The sequence below is a fragment of the Triticum urartu genome, chromosome 3 (genome assembly GCF_003073215.2).
Source record: "Triticum urartu cultivar G1812 chromosome 3, Tu2.1, whole genome shotgun sequence".
In the NCBI taxonomy this organism is placed as follows: Eukaryota; Viridiplantae; Streptophyta; class Magnoliopsida; order Poales; family Poaceae; genus Triticum; species Triticum urartu.
In genome coordinates, this window is record NC_053024.1 from 195,616,079 (window position 1) to 195,635,490 (window position 19,412).

The 19,412-nt window shown below is 50.8% G+C and overlaps 1 protein-coding gene across 2 annotated transcripts; it reads left to right on the forward strand.

The window, feature by feature from the left end:
* The first annotated feature begins 6,248 nt into the window (after positions 1-6,248).
* LOC125543571 (probable serine/threonine-protein kinase PBL7) lies at positions 6,249-17,581 on the forward strand. 2 transcript variants are annotated; one of them, XM_048706945.1, is made up of 5 exons: positions 6,249-6,700; positions 7,312-7,496; positions 7,648-7,837; positions 8,651-9,042; positions 16,721-17,581. In XM_048706945.1, the coding sequence occupies exons 1-5, from the start codon at positions 6,592-6,594 to the stop codon at positions 17,228-17,230; spliced, it is 1,386 nt and encodes a 461-aa protein (XP_048562902.1). In that variant the 5' UTR covers positions 6,249-6,591; the 3' UTR covers positions 17,231-17,581. The 2 variants fall into 2 exon arrangements, with proteins under 2 accessions (XP_048562902.1, XP_048562901.1); XM_048706944.1 differs by having other exon boundaries at positions 6,260-6,700; positions 7,303-7,496.
* Positions 17,582-19,412: the final 1,831 nt, after the last annotated feature.

A 19,412-nucleotide genomic window follows, 5' to 3' on the forward strand; every position in this document is an offset into this window, starting at 1 on the left:
TGGACCCAAAGCATCTACGAGGAGCACTCAAGTGTCTGACGCGCTGCAGTGTCAATTTTATCACTTGCGAAGACCGAAGACAAATTGTCATACACAGGGCGGACGCCTACTTCTACTTGTATCCATTTACGCGTACTAAACCAATTATTTTGGTGCCCCAGGCCTATATAAGGGGGACTGTGGGCGTTTTGAGACACGCAAAAACAAGCTCACTAGTAACTTCCACTTCACCCATCCCAAGCAACACAAAGAAGTGGTTCATCCGGTTTAGAGGAGGAGAAATAGGAGTGCTCAGGAACATAGGCTAGTACCCCGACCACCGCGGCACACATACCCCGAGCACCACTCTTGTAGTACAACTACACGTGTAATCCCTCATTTTCATATCAATGAAGAATAGACGTAGGGTTTTATGCTATCATTGGCGACCTGAACCCGTATGAAAATCCTTGTGTCTTGTGTGATTTTTTTCACAAGGATTCAGAGTGTTTTAGGGTATCCTTAATCCTGATGTCTTGAGTTGACACTGTAATAATGACAAAATACAAGTGTGCTCCATGCGATGGAGCATATCCAAATCGAAAAGGGAAAAAGGTGGGAGGGAAGGGAAATCAACGCCGCCCTCTCTTCTTCTACCACTTGGCAAACACGGAGCACGACAGAGATCGGCCTCGACGTGTGACGTTGTAGCACTTGTCGCTCGCGGAAGACGCTGGTGACCCCACAAGTGGTATCTCTTTTTTTAGAGAAAAGACTACCGCTTATCTTTAAATTAATGAAGCCCTTATATCAACCAAGAACAATACAACACACACAACAAAGAAAAGAAAACCCACGACATGATACAAGGTGTGGGGGACCAGTCACACACCCTAGAAAACTACAAGCCAACATTGAATGGAAGAGGAGAACCACTTGGGATCTTCTGAGTTCAGCTTCGTGATCAAGCAACCGGAGCCGAGAACGAAGCCACCACTTGAAGGGGACATGCCGACATGGGGCCATGCCATCGCCAACATCTAAACGCCATCTAGCTCCATCGCCTGGAGGAGCCCCTTGCTTCCACTCTCTCGAGCAAAAGGGCACCGCAACCGGGCGATGGCTGCGCTCACCTCCCTCGAGCTTGAATGAGAATTGTCGCCGAGGTCCAGCAATGCGGGCTCCGAGCACCACCCCATAGTCGAAACATGCATGCCTAAAGAGCGCCACCGTCTAGGCGACGGGACCGTCAACACGAAGAGAGGAAGTTGTCGTCCATCCCCACACCACGACCACCAACAGGAAGGGTCTTGCTCAAAAGACGGAGCCTCCATGAAGGGAACAGAGCAAAAGTGTCAACACCGCCCGGTCCGACAAAGGACCATGTGTTTCACCCCGAGCATAGGGGAGGGGCAACCTATAGTGATGCCTCCAGAGAGGGGAACGACGCCATAGGGCGTCGCCGTCACCAGCACCAATGTAATCAGGCTGAGCTTTCGCTAGGTATTGGCCACCATCCACCCAACAACCACAAACCACACCTCAATCGCACCCCATTGGGGACGGCGAAGAGATGAGCACACGAGTAGTGAGGAGGACCACGACAAGAACCAAGAAGGATGATACCTTGTCCGAAGTCGGCCCTGCATGCCTCCCGCGTGGGCTGCCTCACCGTCCACACGGCCAAGATAGCACACCAGCACCAACCCGACGTCACCCGTCGCGAAATCACCGCCAAGCCCACCACCCGGAGCCCTGCTCTGGCATCCAGGAGGCCAACCTTGCCCGCCTATATCAGAGAGACGAGCCGTCGATGCGTTGCCATCCACCCTCGCTGTCGCACTAACGCTCTTCCACAGCGTATAGTCCCACCATTGCCAACCACCACCAGCACGAAGACGAAATCCATACAACTCAGATCCACATGACCCCAAGGTTCATGTACCCGACCGAGAGGAGGGGGCAGCCACGGCCAAGGATCCACGGATCAGGCCGCGAGGGGCGCCACCCAAAGCCGTGGGCTGGTCTATCGCACGCAGCCGAGAACTGACCCCCTGGTCAGATCCACATGCGCGGCGGCGGCCGACGGAGCAAGCGCGGGGACCGCCAGCCCGCTGCTCTATGATGGCCGGCGACCAGCCACGCCGCCGGGGACGACGCCCACGAGGTAGGCCAGACCTTACCACTCGGAGAAGAGGCGCGTAGAACTTGGCCGGAAGACGACCTCCTGCCAGGGAGGAAGCATCGGGAGAGGAGCTGGCAGGGGAGGGAAGGAGGCGGAGAGGCCTCGCCGCCGCCGCAAGCCAGCCGGCGGTTGCGAGGGGGGGCGCTTGGAGGGTGGCGGTGGGAAGGGGAAAACCTAGTCGCCCCCGAGTCCTCACAGGAGGACGACGCAGGAGGGGGAGGGGGTCTCTCCTTCGCAAGAGGTATCTCTTAACTGGTGATTTCAACATAGCTATCCTTTTCTAACATTTGAGCTATCTTTTTTTGGTTATGAGATGCATCGGCTAATTTTCAAGAAAAGGAAAAACATTGGCACCTCGTTTTCTACCCGCGCGTGCCCACTGCGTTCAACCACAACAGTCAGGATGCATGGTTGAATTTTCACTTCTCTTGTCTGCCGTCGCTTTCCGGTTATAGACGACTTAAATTACTTATTGACCGCTACTAATAACTTCTCTATTTTATTTATTTTGCATATTAGCTTTGTTTCGAGTCAAGATTTTAAACTTTGACCAAGTTTATATAAAATTTTATTAACATCCACAATATGTGTTCATTTTATATATATTTGTTATTGTGAAAGTTTAGATTAATTTTGATAATTATTTATAAAATTTGACTTAGGTCATAATTGGAGTAAATAAAAACGAAGGTAGCACAGATTAATTAGATTATCCCCAGAAACCTGTCCTGTTGTGCCCTGTGCGAACTCATCTAGGGTTCCTTGCCTCTCGCCGGTGCCGCCATGAGTCCGCCTTGTTTTATATGATCTTTGGACCATGGAGACGCGATGGATCCCGACCCTTACCGGCGGAGGGTTTCGTTTTTAGATACTTTTCTGAGTTTTGTTAGGGTTCGTGCCATGCTCTAGAAGATGAGCGGTGGCGACTTCTTGAAGATGGAATGTGTACTCGACTTCGATGAGGGAGGGGCGATGATGGTGACGCGCCTTAGCTCGCTTCAGTGTTGTAGCCGCCGCTAGGTGGTCTACAGACCTGATTGTAAAATTTACTTCTAGAGTTCTTTGTACTATCTTAACAGTTGATGAAAAGATTAGAAGTTTTCTTGAAAGAATTAAATTATCTCTGAAAAAAGATTAATTAGATTTCTCAATCCTTCTGCCTAATTCCTCAAAAAAAAAATCCTTCAGCCTAATTAGACGTTTCTTTGACTTTTCAACCCATGCGCGGGGCCATGCCGACCACACCGCTAGCCAGATCGCGCTTTCTTGACCGTGTGAAAGAGCAACGTGACGTGAGGTGCTGTGGTGCCAAAAGATGACAATGACGGCGCTGGAAGTTTCGTACTTGTGCAGTGTGCACCCAACAGTTGCCTCGCTAATGGTTTCTTCGATCTAAAGAACATTGAACAACGTTTTCCCCGCAAAAAAAAAAGAACATTGAACAACGTTTGGGCTGATATCTATATCTATATATGAATATAAAGACGCAGTACTAATTTTCATCAGATGATAATTAACAAAGTCTCATCAAATTCTTACACCGTTTAATTAATTAAAATATCACACAAATATTCATGTAAATTAAATGTTTTATGAGTTATACGAGATTTAGTTAATTTTCATCTAGATGAGAACTAGTCACACTCGTATGAAGAGACTTAAAACGGACAGATCCAGCTAATCTCGGTTATTAAATCGGGTCAATCTAACGACTTAAATTGCTTCAATGGTAAGCGCTCAATATATTTAGCATGCAATTAATTACATATCAAATATTTGATGCCATTGCTAATCACATAATTAACACGCAAATAATACCCTACTACAATGATATCTATTTGTAATTAATATGAGCTAAATTAATATTTGTCTAATATCGAGGTGCATTGCATTCGTACACATTTACTAGTTCAGAGAAATGTGTATTTTCAAGTATTGCTTCTCAATGAAACAACAATCATCGTCAAAGGGAAGACATAGTCTCGTTTATAAGAAAACAAACAAAAGTTCATAGTACATGGCTTATCACTAAACTAAAACATGGTAAGGGCCTCTTTTTGTGAATTGCAGAATTTGTAAAGCGTAAGAATAGAAAAAACAGGGGAATAGAGTGGCATGCCATTTTCAATATTGCAGGATTAGTATAAGCGTTTCAATGTGCGCATGAAAAATATAGGATTCTTCAAATGAGACTGGAGTGGAAAAAATTCACGCTGGAAACAATCCTAAGGATTAGAATATGTTGACAACACACAAGCTGGCTTAGCTAAACTGTACCTAGAACACCACCAAACGGGCAAACAGGCTACCTCAAACAGTAGGCGATCAACCATATTAAAAAGCACATATACGACATTCTTAAAGGGGTTTTTTTTTTCCTTTTGAGACGATAGGGACAACCTTTTTGTAAGTTGCTTTCAAATAAATTTGACTTTAAAAAAGGCGCCTTTTTCCTTTTGCTAGTCGTCCCCTTCCTCCCACCACCCTCTAACGCCGCTTGTTGTCGTGCGATCCTCGCTGCCCTGCCTACTCCAAGCCACTGCATATGTCCGTACATCGTTGTATGTGATCACTCCTCAAACCACGCTATCTTTTTAAGCTCCGACGAGCATTTCTTTCAGAACCACACTTGAACCAGTCAACCTTGAAACCCTCCTTCCCTCTACCAATGACGTCGTTGCTGTGTTGTCCCTGGCGTGGTTTTGTCGTCGCTTAGCGCACCGCCCCCGCCTCCACCTTGAGGTTGTGCTATTCGAAAATATATTGACACAAGTTGCAAATTCAGGCAGCTTAGGGCATCTCCAACAGCAACCTGTAACTTCCTTCCGCATCTGTCCGCGGACAGGGTTGCCAGTCCGCGGACACGGATACGGAAGGCCACCATCCAACGTTGTCCGCATACATTTAAACCCGTATTTTAATTAATCAGACAAAATTTATGCAAACCTGACGATATTCATCAAAGTTCAGATAGGACATAACATGCAACTTAAATCTAGTACAACGATGTCTCTAATTCAACTAGATTAACCGGTTGTCCAACAAGTTTTTCATCAACGGATCATATCGTCCCGCACATAATCCTCCTTTAGTTTCATCCAACAATCTGTGTACGTAAATCGCCATCCCTCTGTCCTGTGATATATCACGACTGTGTGTGCGGGCTACATATGTGTAGACCAACATTGAGTGAATGAATGATTTAAACAAGTTGAGCAAGATGAAGCAAAACTTATCATCTCCTCCTCTGCCGCGTGCAATGGCCACCTTGCCTCCAGCTGACGAACTACTTGACAAAACTTGGTGACATTGGTCTGGATAACATACTAGTGATACAGTAACGATCTCACATTGTGTTGTTGAATGATGTACATGTCGTAAGGCGCATTGTGCTTTCGTGCATGAAACGATTCATGTACTTGCTACCAAAATGTCCCCCCTCTCCTGCCTACGAAATCCGTGAATACGGCCAACCACGCATCACACTACAACTCATCCTTCATGGGCGAATAGCTCGTCATTATTCATACTCTAAAAACGACATACCGTTCGAAAATAAGCTCAATGGCCTTTGACCGAACACTTGTTGAGCGTGGTGTCTGTCATGGCGGTCGTGGACAGGGGGCGGAGTGTACCTGGATACAAACGGCTCTAGGGTGGACAGCACCGTCATAAAGACGAGCGGACACGTCGATGCTGGTTGCGGACTTCCCGCGATGCCTATGTGGCGGGCGAAGACGTACATTGACGGCGGCGGAGGTGAACGGTGCGGATGCAAAGTAAGGAGAGAAGGGACGTAGTCAAAGGAAATGGGATCGGAAGGGAGATTGGATGGGCCGTGGTGTCGGAGTCCTATGTAACTGCTGTCCGGACTCCCGCAACCCTCCTCCGTCTCCAATTTATGGAAAAAAAAACACGTCCGGATTATCCTTCAAACTGATACGGACTTAAATTGGATTGCTACCACGATCCAGATCTATGCGGGCGAGTGTTAGAGATACCCTTACAAATAGCAGACGCGGCCTTTAGACACGTACTAGTGGGGCAAAAGAGAAATAGACTGTTCCCGAAGGGGCACGAATGCAACTTGCGTCCAAATTAAATCCTTGGATTTGATGACTTGCGTCACTCACTGCTCCGTTTTTGCGCCTTCAATTTTCTATTCGTTTCGTTTGTGGGAGGAGACTTTTGCGCCTTCATCCATTTTATCCGTTCTCCCGTTTTCTTCTTTCTCCTCTTCTGCCCGACCTAAACGATTGATCAATTCCCTCTGAGAAAGAAAGCAATTGCCTAATTTTCCCGTCTGCTGAGGAAATCCGTGCTGTCCTGGCGACCTAAAGTCTCCCCCGCGGCGGCTGGGGGTTGGGGATTTGCCAAATTTCTTGATTTCAGCCCTATTGTTGGGGCTGCCGAGGCCGGATTATGAGATGGGCTTCTTGTCGTGCCTATTCCGGTGCCCCGAGGAGGAGGAGCGGGTGGTGAAGGAGCACGATGACGACGAGGACTCCGGCGGAATCGACCATGGAGTCGCCTCAGGTGATGATGCCTCCTGCCCTAGTAATCCCTCCGTGCTTTACCTACTAACCAGGCTAGAAATGTTCGTTTCTTGGTGTTGGTCGGTCTGTATCTTGTTCTCGCGGAAGGAAAAATAATCGACTCTCTTCAGCTCATGGTCCCAACAAGTTCTCTGTTGGGGATGGTTCCCAGCTGGAGGGTATTTTTGTGACGATGTGTTATACTCAGCCATCAGAAATTTCCAGTGGCGAGTCCACCTTTACTTTCTTGTGGTGTTGCAGTTCCTCTAGGCTCTAGCAGCAGTTACGTAGAATTTTTGTTTGTGAGAGAAAGAAGTTTGTTCATGAGTAGCTGCACAGCTTTACCAAGGAAACAGAAATTGAAACACGATTAGTAAAGTGGAAACCAAAATTATGAACAAGATGAACAGTAGATGATCGAAGACCATGACAAGAAAATTGAAAAGGCACAATGAAATACTTCCCGCAAAAAAAAAAACTTATGTGCTATTCTTGTTTTTCTGTTTGTCCCAGCGTCCTTTCTTTTTCAGGAGCATTAGTTTATTTAAATGTGGATGTGTATTTGTTTCTTTTGAATTGCTCATTAATAGTGGATCTCTTCAGAGTCATCAGAAAGTGCCCCACTGAAGACTGAATCCGCACATATGGAAGGAATCCAGAGAAATGGCACACATAATGAGGCGACGATCTTCACTTTGCGTGAGCTTGTTGATGCTACCAAAAACTTCAGCAAGGATTTTCAGTTGGGGCGAGGAGGATTTGGTTGTGTGTATAAAGCATATCTGAATGATGGTCAGGTTTGTATTTGGTAGTTATAAACTATACTTCTCACCAACAGTAATATAATTCTCATTGAATATCAGTTATTGGAGATGTGGAAACTATAATAATCTTGCTCATATTTTCGTATTGTATGATAATATTGTTTCAGCATTTGCTGTATGGCAGGTTGTTGCAGTCAAACAACTTGATCTAAATGGGCTTCAGGGGAACCGAGAATTCCTTGTGGAGGTTCTCATGCTCAACCTCTTGCATCACCCTAACCTTGTCAATTTGATAGGGTACTGTGTTGACGGTGATCAACGCTTGCTTGTTTATGAATATATGCCATTGGGATCACTAGAAGACCATCTACACGGTTAGTTTATGTTGGAAAATGTGCGGACTTATACTATTATCAGGATACAATCATCAGAATTCAGAAAACGTTTGTTAATTTCTAGTAATGAGAGCATATATGTAGATTGTAGGATCTTTATTTTTCTCAATGTCGGCACGTTTTAGTTTGTGATACTTATCATATCTGGGTGCTTTGAACATGGTGAAAAGTTGTTCTAACTTGTGAGAAATGCTATTAGCTAACTATCAGTTCTTGTCAGTTGATTTAATTAAGTATTTATTTCTTTACGTTTGTGGGGGGGAGGGTATTTTTGGCATCATATTCTTTGTTCAGTAGGTCCCAATTAAATCTGATCTAGGTTGTTCCTGTTTCCATTGCTTGCTATATTTGACCAAAAGCTTAAGCTAGAATGGGATGCTCTGATGACCTATCAAATAATGAGCCTAGCTATCTAATAATCTAGTGATGGGATTACCCTAAACAAGAATCCATCGAGGGGGTAATATTTCAGTGATGGATTGGTCACCCTTGAGAAAACTCAGATTTTAATCATAATCACTTTGTTGAATAGATAATTTTTCTTAAACAGTGGATCTTTTATTGAACTTCGTGTTCCTTTCTAGTATTATTATATCACATGCGTCAGTAAGAAGTGAAGAACTAACATGCTCCTTGACATGTCACTGACCTTGAAACCTTAAGATATTTTCTGTGATAATTTACCATTTTATTACTTTCATTTATTAGAGTTACACATGAATGTGCTCTGTACTGTTATGCTGTTGTTTACTGGATACCCCCATTAATAAATTACTGTGATGCTTTAAACAGACCTTCCACCCAATAAAGAACCTCTAGATTGGACAACACGGATGAAGATAGCTGCTGGCGCAGCTGCTGGTTTGGAATACCTACATGATAAGGCAAATCCACCAGTTATTTACCGAGATATTAAGCCATCAAACATTCTTCTTTCTGAAGGGTATCATGCGAAGTTGTCCGACTTTGGACTTGCTAAACTTGGTCCTGTGGGTGATAAGACTCATGTGACAACCCGTGTCATGGGGACTTATGGCTATTGTGCTCCTGAGTACGCCGCGACTGGACAGCTAACGGTTAAGTCTGACATCTATAGTTTTGGTGTGGTGTTCCTCGAGCTAATTACAGGACGAAGGGCACTCGATAGCAATCGGCCTCGTGAGGAACAGGACTTGGTCTCATGGGTAGGTTTTGACAATCTCACGGTGCAGCTAACTGGTCCAATAATCATGATTTTATAATAAAAAAACAAAAATGGATACATGTCTAGAGAAGTATGAAAAGGCTATATAAAGCTTAATAGGCATGCATTGTTATTTCACTCTGATTACGTTCCTTATAATAACAGTGCATGCGTTTGATACTGGAAAAAAACCGGTTATGTGGAATGTGGCGGTTGAACTGATGAATATAATAACAGTGCATTCGTTTGATACTGGAAAACTGTACAACTTTTATGGGTATGGAGTGTGGTCTTTTCCGGGAACTAGTATTAGTCTGTTGCTAACTATCTGCCTAGTTGTATACATCTTTTTTTTTTGAAGGACCAGCGAAGGCTGGTGTTTCATTGAACATAAGCAGGGAGCAGATGACAAAGCGATAAAGGTGGAGATCCGAAGATCAAGGAGACTAAGTAAGAAGAAGATCAGAGAAAAACAAAAAGTGCCAGCAGGCACAGGCCGCTAGCCTACTCTCCCGGCGGGTCCCCGAAGGGGCTCTGAATTGACTTGATGCCGGCTTGTTGCCAGAGGCTTAGCCCTCTCCTGATCTCGTTGAGGATGTCTTCCACCTTGGCCTCTTTTGCCCAAAACATACAGTGATTCCTCTCTTGCCAGATCTGCCATAGGGCAAGCAATGCAAGAGACTTGATCGCTTTCCTGTGAGATGGCGGCGTTGCATCTGACATAGCTCTGAACTTGTCCAGCGAGGTTATGTTGCCGATCCAGGATTCCTGGCCTAGTGTGCGGCAGCACTTCCATGTAGCAATGGCATTCCAGGTTGCCGTCGCGAGGGGGCAAAGCTAGAACAAGTGCTCGGAGCTTTCCAGGTTGCGGAGGCATAACGGACAGAAGTAGCTGTTCAGCCATCCTCGCCGCTGCAACCTATCATTGCACCAGAGCCGGTTCTGGTGGAGCAGCCAGGCGAAGATCTTCAGCTTTGCAGGCGCTCGGGTGGTCCAGATCAGCTCGCGGAACTGAGTCTGCACAGAACCCTGGAACTGGGCGCGGTAGGCTGAATGTGCAGTGTACTGTCCGGATGCTTCAATCTTCCAAGCGATCTGGTCTTGGCTGGCTTCCTGAAGGTGGTACGATTGCAGCCGACGGTGCAAATTGAGCACCTCCTGTGCTATAGAACCAGTGTCGCCGTGCGCCAGGTCAGAAACCTAGCGGTCTTCGAGTAGGGCCTGCGCCACCGATCTGTTCTTTCTTCTGGAGTGTTTGAAGAGGTTGGGGTGGAGGAGCTTCAGCGGAGACGCATCGATCCAAGCCGAGTGCCAGAAGCTAGCCATCTTGCCATTGCCAATGGGCGCACTAAAAAGGGCGTGATCGGAGGCATCGCATGGCAGCTCTGTTCCTGCCCATGGGCGCTCTGGGCTTTTCCAGGCGTGCCAGAGCCAGCGAAGGCGGAGAGCACGGTTGAACTTGTACAGGTCGAGGATGCCAAGGCCACCGTGCTCGATCGGGGAGCAGACCCGCGCCCAATTCACTTTGCAGCTGCCACCGATGAGCTCTTGATCGTGGCCCCAAAGGAAGCGACGTCTGCATTTGTCTATTTCTTTCAGCAGCTTCACTGGGATTTTGAGGGCTGTGAGGGCAAACGTTGGCATGGCGGTGAGGACGCATCTGACGAGGACCCTGCGCCCGGCCATGGAGAGCATTTTCCCTTTCCAGCCCGCTAATCTAGCCCGCATTCTATCCAAGATGAACTGAAGATGTACTAGCCTAAGCCGGCCAGTTGTGAGTGGAAGCCCCAGGTATCTGATCGGGAATTGCGCGATAGGTCCCCCAAAAGACTGAAGCACCGTGCTGAGGTCGATGTCGTGGCAGCAAGTCGGAGTTGTCGTGGACTTGGCGTTGTTTATCTTCAGGCCCGTAGCGTCGCCGAAGCTCTCAAGCATATCCATGAGGTAGTCGATCTCTTCTCTACTGGGGTTTGCAAAGATGATGGCGTCGTCCGCATATAAGCTAACCCTAAACTTGATCTCCCTGCCTGGCACCAGCGTAATGTGGAGCTCTTCTTCAGCCGCTTTAAGAAGGCAATGGATGGGATCGACCGCAAGGATGAACAGAAGCGGTGACAGGGGTCGCCCTGCCGTAGGCCACGCCGATGCATGATGGTTTGGCCGGGGACGCCATTGAGGAAGGCCGACGATGAGGTGGCGAGCAGCATGGTGATCCAGTCCCGCCATCTCGCACTAAAACCTAGGTTTACCAAGAGCTCGAGCAGATATTCCCACGAAACATTATCGAAGGCCCTGGAGATGTCTAACTTAAGAAGAACAACCGACGTCTTTTTCCGGTGCAGAGCTTTAACACAATTTTGGACGTAGACGAAACTGTCATGTAGGCATCTTGTTTTCAGAAAAGCTGTCTGGCCGGCGATATGATGCGTTGGACGATCGGGGCGAGCCTGATCGAGAGCACTTTGGAGACTAGCTTGGCGATGGAGTGTATCAGGCTAATCGGCCGGTAATCGTTGATGCCGTTCACGCCGTCTTTCTTGGGGATTAGGGCTATGATTGCTGAATTTAGCAACCCAAAATTGCTACCCGCCAGGTTGTAGAATTGGTTGAAGGCCTGCATGACATCTTCTTTGATCATCTGCCAGAACGATCGGAAGAATGTGCCGTTGAAGCCGTCCGGCCCGGGGGACTTCTCTGCCGGAGATGCCTGAATCGCCGCCCACACCTCTTCTTCAGAAAAAGGGTTATCCAGCCCACCACCTTGGATTGTGGGCATGTGAAGTTGTCCCCAGTTTATCGTAGACGATCGCTGCTGTGTAGCCCCAAGGATGCTGTCAGAATGGTTGTGAATTGCTGCTTCTTTGTCGCTGTGTGCCGTAGCTACTGTATCGTAGACCTTCAGAGAGTGTATGAAGTTGTTTCTCTTCCGCGAGCAGATTTTTGCCATGAAGAACTTTGTTGGGGCGTCGCCGGAGCGCAGCCAGGTGAGCCTGGAGGCCTGCCTCTTCCTGCATCTTCGATCGCTGCCAGCCCCAGCAATCTGAGCTTGAGGCTCCTGCGCAGGTCGTGTTCGGCCGGCGAAAGTTGGCGCCGTTCCTGGCCCTCGTCGAGGCGCAAGATGACCTCGCAGGCCATATGGAATTGCGGCCTTGCATCACCGAAGAGGCCCTGGCTCCAGATGCGTAGGTCTTTGGCCGTACGGGCAAGCTTGACGTGGAGGCGGGTGAATGCGCAGGAGGCAGCCACCGGCCGTGCCCAGGCCGCGGTCACCGTGTCCGCAAAGCGCGGGAAGCGCGGCCAGAAGGACTCGAACTTGAAGCACCTGCGCCGGCGGGGCCCCGCCGCATCGGACAGCACCAGCGGGCAATGGTCGGAGCAGGCAGTGGAGGCGGCCATGAGCATGGTCAGGGGAAAAAGGGTTTCCCATGGCACGTTGCAGAAGAATTTATCGATGCCCACTAGGATTGGGTTGTCGCGCTCGTTGCTCCAGGTGTACTTGCGGTTGCTGCATTTGAGCTGACGAAGACCCGCTCTATCAATAGCCGTCCTGAAACGGCCCATTAGCCTCCTATTGAGGTTGAGGTTGTTCTTCTCCCTTGCCTCGTAGATTTGGTTGAAATCACCGCAAATAATCCAAGGTTCAGACATGGGCGGGGCCGTGCTCGAGATCTCAGCGAGAAAAGCCTCTTTGCTCGCGTCGTCGTTCGGTCCGTAGACCGTGGTTAGCCAGAAGGATGTGTGGCATCTAGCTACGGTGACCCTGATCGTGACTGCAAATTGGCCGACAGCGTGGGTGACGACATCTACGAATTCTTTGTTCCACAGGATGGCAATGCCACCGCGGGTGCCGATTGCAGGCATGACGGCGCAGCCCTGCAGCGTTTGGCCACCAATTTCGCGGACGAGGGCTGGCGACCAAACGTCTATCTTGGTCTCTTGCATGCACAGAATGGCGGCCCGGTGGGCAGCAACTACTTATCTAACCGCTTCTCTCTTCGCCGGCGAGTTCAGTCCACGTACGTTCTAGCTCATGATCGGGGGGGGGGGGGGGGGGGGGGGTTGAAGGTCGTCATTCATCTGGACACTGATGGTTTCTCCGGCGACTACAACGACTAAAGACGAACAGGTACACCATCCAGCTCTCCGGGGGACGCCGTCGACCACCAATAGGCCCCAAATCACGATGGCGCCGGACCGGCCTCAGCCATGTACTGGTACAGGATTGAAGCAAACCTAACTCCGACCAGCCGAGTGTTGGCCGTCGCCGGAAACTAGAACTACAGCTACAACACAGGTTGGTTCCTAACATGATTAAACCATGGCCTCCTCGGCGACTCCTTCCGGCCCGTTGAGACCAGCAGTGATGCGTAGAGCGTCCTTGCCCAGCCTGGTGAGCTTGGCGATGACGGCGATATCTTCGTCGGACAGGGGCTCATCGAACCTACGCACGAGCGCCTCCGCAGCCTTCTTCGTCATCTTCTCCTTCGGGCCAAGGAGGCCCAGCCCCTGGACCAGAAGGAGCGAGCCGCGCTGCGCCACCGGCACCTTGCAGTTCTGGGCCGCCTGACGCGCGCTCTGACGCGACGGGGGAACTGACGTAGCACAGACCTTGGGTGGAGCAGAGCTTCGCTTGGACGGTGGCAGGCCGAGCAGGGGGGCCGGCTTGTCGCAGAAGAGGCGTCGTGGGGCGGCAGAGGATTCTGCAATCTCCAGGTGTTGAACTTGCTGCGTCACCTCTCCCAGCTGGACGACAACCGTGGCCACGGCCGTCGGTGCCTGGCAGCTGAGGAGAGCCGGGTTGTGGCACGCTCCAGAGAGCGTGGGGCTGAATGCGTTCGGCATCTCCACCGCCTCCATGCCCCTCCTCTTGCTTGCACCCTCGTCGAAGTCAAGGGGCACGGCCGTCGACGCCGCGATCATCTCGTCGAGCTGGGCCGCGACGACGTCTCCGGAGAGCAGGGGGGCGGGGATGGCCTTGTCAGTCGTGGCGAAAAACCCGTCGACGCCGTCGGGGGCCGGCACACGTGCGGGAGGGGTAGGTGTGGGCACGTGCAGCTGACTTGCCAGCCGCTGGCTGCCGCTCTTCTTCTTGCTTGGGTACGCCTTGCCGGACGATCGGTCGCGGCCACCATGTTGGCCGCGGTTTCTTGAGCTTCCAGAGCGGCGGGGGGGAGGGGAGCGGCTGCGCTGGCGCACCCTGCTGGTGGCCCCGTCCACTCCTGACGAGGCGTTGGAGCCGCGCCCGCGCCCAAGCAGCGTATCCTTCCAGGAGCGCCGCCCCTCGTCCCCTCATCGTCGCGGCGGGGGCCGCCACGAGGCAGGCCGCGGCAGCCCGTGTTCACCATCGGCGCGCGCTGCAGACGGCGGTGGCGCTCCTCCATCTGGCTGTCCTCCACATGCATGACCCAAGTGCCCGAGTAGGTGCGCGGCACGCTGTCGTCGTGGTCGGAGTCGGAGGAGGGCAGGCCGCTCTGAGCTGAGTGGGATGAGCGCGGAGAGCGGGGGGACCAGTCTTCCACCCTGTCGACATGGATGAGGAGGTCGTAGCGCTCGGCACCGGGCGGTAGGGCGACACGCCGATCGGGCGGCGAGTGGCCCTCCATCTCTTCGACACGGCCGGCGCCCTGAGGGAGCTTCCAGTAGGTGTGCCGGGTGGGGATGAACGCCATGTCCCAGACCCACACCCAGCAAGCGAAGGTTTTGGTGTGGTCGCGCTCCAGCGTGCGGCTGTCGAGCCGGTCGATGCGCACCTTGTGGCCGAACACCTCGTGGACACCCTCCAGGGTCCAGCACTGTTGAGGCAGGTGCTCGATGATGCAGCGGACATGGAGGTTGAAGATGCCGTGGCCAGCGTGGTCGTTTTCACCCCAGGGCGCGATGTTGAAGTTGACGCCGTCGACGCGCAGGGTGCCGCGGCGCACCGCGTTGTCATGGTGGGCTGGCTGGGTGAAGGTGACGAAGAAATCCTCCGGGTTGTGCGCTGTCACCCGCAGGTGGTGCGGTGGGACGCACAGCTGCGCCTCAAAAGCGCGGCCCACCGCCATGGGCGAGGTGGCGCAGATTCCGTCGGCCGCGCGCAGCATGACGACGTGGCGTCGAAGGAAGAAGACGCTCTGCTCGATGGCCGGGGTGGACTCGCCGACCTGCGTCGAAGGAAGAAGACGCTCTGCTCGATGGCCGGGGTGGACTCGCGGCCCACCGCCATGGGCGAGGTGGCGCAGATTCCGTCGGCCGCGCGCAGCATGACGACGTGGCGTCGAAGGAAGAAGACGCTCTGCTCGATGGCCGGGGTGGACTCGCCGACCTGCGTCGAAGGAAGAAGACGCTCTGCTCGATGGCCGGGGTGGACTCGCGGCCCACCGCCATGGGCGAGGTGGCGCAGATTCCGTCGGCCGCGCGCAGCATGACGACGTGGCGTCGAAGGAAGAAGACGCTCTGCTCGATGGCCGGGGTGGACTCGCCGACCTTGTGGCTTGCGCGGGGGCGCCTGGCCGGGTCGACCAAGCTGAGCTCAGCCATGTCAGCAGCCGTTGGGGATGGAGGGGCCGGGGGTGGCGGGGGCGGGGTGGGGAAACGGAGGCGAGTGTGGACCGAGGAGCGAGGGGGGAGCGGACCTATCCTACTGGAGACAGGGCCGCCATGGCTGTTCCGTGGATTTTGGGGGCACTCCCTGGCAAAGTGGCCGCAGAGCTCGCAGATCACGCAGCGGAGAGGGTTGCGGCAGTCCTTTCTATGGTGGTGCTTGCTGAGGCAGCGAAAGCAGCGGCCGCGGAAGCGGCTTAAGAAAGCTCCCCAGCCACCCACCGCATTGAAGTTCGGCCGCCGGTCCGAGCGCGGAGCCGCGCTCTTCTTTGAAGGAACCGGTTGATCCAGGGCTGCCTTACGGCTTTTGCGCGAGGAGACCTCGGTCCAGTCACCGTCCATTCCGGTAGGGGAATGATCGACCGCTGGGGATGGGACGACGATGATGGATTGAAGGCGTCGGGCTGGGGGGGGGGGGCTGAGATCCGTCGGGTCTTTCGAGGTAGGCGCCTTAGAGCAGCCCCCACGCAGCAGCAGGCGCGGCGGGGCCGCCGGATCCGGCCTTGAAGACGCGCCAGGGCCCGGGATCTCTGCCGGGGATGGAGCGGGGGGCGCCGAGGAGACCCGCGGGTCAGAGCCAGGAGCGGGGCGGCCATGCGGATCCGAGGCGGAAGCAGGGCGATGGGGCGGCGCGCCCATGCTGGGCACGGGGGCGGTGGCCGCCGCGGCCAACGGCGCAGGAAGGGAGGGGTGGCTACCTACAGCGGCCTTCTACTTTCATACTTTCCTCTGGCTTTGGCTTTGGGACAAGTGGTGGATGATTGCCGACCGTATACATCTTTTTCGATGGAGAACATTAGAGGTGACCCCTACAGCATAAATAGGAGCCTAAATTCGCATCCGTAACCAAATGAGCTAGGCACACTTCCCTAGTTGTATATGCCCAGGAACTAATCATCTTACATCTCCAGGATTTTCGTCATTTTCAAACATGACACATCATTTAATTTATTTATCTAGGTCCCTGAACATCTAAAGAAATAGTTTCATTCGAAATATATATGCAGTCATAAATCGAGTGTGTTCATATATTTCCTTTGATATATTGAGCATAAGTATGCTGATGTTGATTGAATGTTCTACCAATCCATTTGCAGGCTCGTCCATTGTTCAAAGACCAAAGGAAATTTCCAAAGATGGCTGATCCTTTGTTGCGTCGCCGCTTTCCAAAGAGGGGTTTGTACCAGGCCTTGGCTATTGCAGCGATGTGTTTGCAGGAGAAGTCAAGGAATCGCCCTCTGATTAGGGAAGTTGCTGCTGCTCTCTCCTATTTGTCATCACAAACATACGATGGGAATGACGCTGCTGTTCGCCGTTACCTTGATGGCCCTTCAGCATCAAAAGTGTCAGACGATCAGGTTAACCAAGATGATGCTTTGGCTAGTCAACATGGAGCTCAAACGTCGATGCATGACCGTATGAATGACTTCGTCCCAGAAGGAAAAGAACATTGCAGGAGTGGCTCCAACCGTGGAGGACGGGGCAGGGTTGTTCTAAACGGTGTCGACAGAGACCGCGCACTTGCAGATGCGAATGTCTGGGCCGAGGCTTGGAGACGCCATGAGAAGGCAAGCAAAGTGCGTGTAACCGATGAAATCCTCGGATAGTGAGCTGAGCTCTGCTTGATGTTTTGGCATGCTGGCGATTTTGAAGAGAGCGTTGTTAGGAGAGGAGGAATAATGCGCAGCGAGGTGTGTAGTACTGCACCACCAGAGTGAGCGCTCGCAAGGTTTCACCGGTGGAGCCTGTCACTGTCACGTCCACCATCGTTTCGCTGCATACATTACACGGTCTGAATTTCACATGTAGGTATTGTTTCAGGGGCTTTGTAAATAAATGTAATAACCCCCTTAATTGATGGATCAGTGTGTACAACCCTTTTCTCAGTACATTGTTGGCTCTGGATGCAGCCAGAGTTTTGTGTCCATGTAGATGAAATGGCAACGTCTTTCAGCATATACATTTCGGTCCAGGTCCTATTCCTTTTCTCTTTCTGCCAGTGCCTTAACGATACCAACATCCAACTTTTAAGCCTCAGTTATGTAAACCCAAGGAAGAGTTTATATGTTGCTTTTTTTTTGATAGGAAAACATTAGGAAAGGGTCCTACTGTAAAAAAAAAGAATATCTACAATGTTATGTACAAACTACAAAGTGAAAAGAGGAAGATTTCAGGAAGTGATGTGTCCAGGATTTGAAAGGAAGTAAAAGCTTTGGCTTCACTCTGTGTGTAACTAGAGTGTGATCCTCTTTGAGGTTTCTCTGGCAAGTAGCAACACTTGGATTCTCATGATTAAAAATCAATGTCCAATAGCGCAAAAATGATGATCTCAATAGTTCTATTTCATGAATGAAAGAAATTCCTCTGAGCTTACTGTGGGCAATAATCTGCCAGCAGTCTTGAGAAAATTCACAATCCCAGAATAGGTGCAGCTGTGCTTCCTCCACTTGAACATTACAGAGAACACATGTTTATGCAGGCAGGTGAAAAGACTTCCTTTGAAGAAGATTTCTGGTGTCCAAGCTTTCCTGGAGCAGCAGCCAGGAGAAAATTTTGTGGTTGAGCTGGCAAGCACTCTTCCATACCCAGTGACAAGGAAGATGAGCAAGGGTACCCTCAATCAGCACATTGGACATAAGCTTGGGCTGGAAAAATTCTGCAAAATCCCCTGCCTGAAGAACTTGGCCAGGGTGGTACATAGCTCAGGGAATTGCTGCTGGAAAAGGCCAGATTAAATTGAATTGAATGGGGCCAGCCAGTATTGTAATGGGTGCTCCAATATGAACTTGACCCATGGCAGATCAAAGTGGTAGTACAACTTGTGAAGGTTTTTGAGCGGCAGAGCCTTGTTGTGTGATGCAATATTTCACAGGGCAAGAATTTATATGCGAGACAGTTTCATTTTGTGAGGGTCCCAGACTCCCAGTCACAGGAATTTATACGAGAGGAAGTTGTATTTTTATGCGAGAAAGTGATCAAACATATACTGTATTACACATTTCAAATCCCAAAACAGGATAGTAATACGACAGACATCGTCAAAACCACTACCAAGTCCAAATCTCTCGTTAACACAACCGGTGACAGTCCATGGTGGTTACAGGTAGTGATCTAAACGCTCTTATACTTCTTTACAGAGGGGATCGATACGTTTCTTCTAAAAAGAAAGAAATCACACAACTGCACTACAGTACTGAAAAGCACGGCCAGAAGGATTAAACCGAGCAGAGTGTAGCTTCCAGATCAGGAAAACATGACAAGACTTCAAATCACGACGTAGCTCACGTTATCTGCAACTGCAAACTTTATACTACCAAAGAAAATTAAGAAAAGGGTCGATCTTTGACGATGGGAGTCAGCCGTAGAAGCAGGCGACGGCGCGGCGGCGGGGCGGTGGCTGCAGGGCGGCGAGTATTAGCCCCACCACGACGACGGCGACGACGATGAGCACCATGACGATGTCCTCGTCCAGCGAGAGCAGGCATACCTTCTTCCCCATGGCCGCGCGTGTCTGGTGCAACTGGGCGGTGGCTTCTTTTCTCCACTGAGAGGAACTAATCCAAGAGGAGGGGTATAAAAGGGGGCATGTCGTAACAAAAATATGTGACGTGTGTACAGTAGACATTTCTGAAAGAAAAGGAAAACTACGTACAGTGGGGTGGCTATGTCGGTCAACTGCGGGTTCGTTTCTTTAGTCAATTGGAACCCGTTCAACCGTCTAGTAGACGAACCACCACCACCACACCAATTGGGAGTATTTGGTAAGTAAAGGTATTTTTCCAGGACCAT

Bases quoted from the DNA above. Each gene is read 5' to 3' on its own strand.
- LOC125543571 (XM_048706944.1), top strand. From the start codon at position 6,592: ATGGGCTTCTTGTCGTGCCTATTCCGGTGCCCCGAGGAGGAGGAGCGG. The intron at 6,701-7,302 runs GTGATGATGCCT...GGATCTCTTCAG, and splicing joins CGACCATGGAGTCGCCTCAG to AGTCATCAGAAAGTGCCCCA. The intron at 7,838-8,650 runs GTTAGTTTATGT...TGCTTTAAACAG, and splicing joins ACTAGAAGACCATCTACACG to ACCTTCCACCCAATAAAGAA.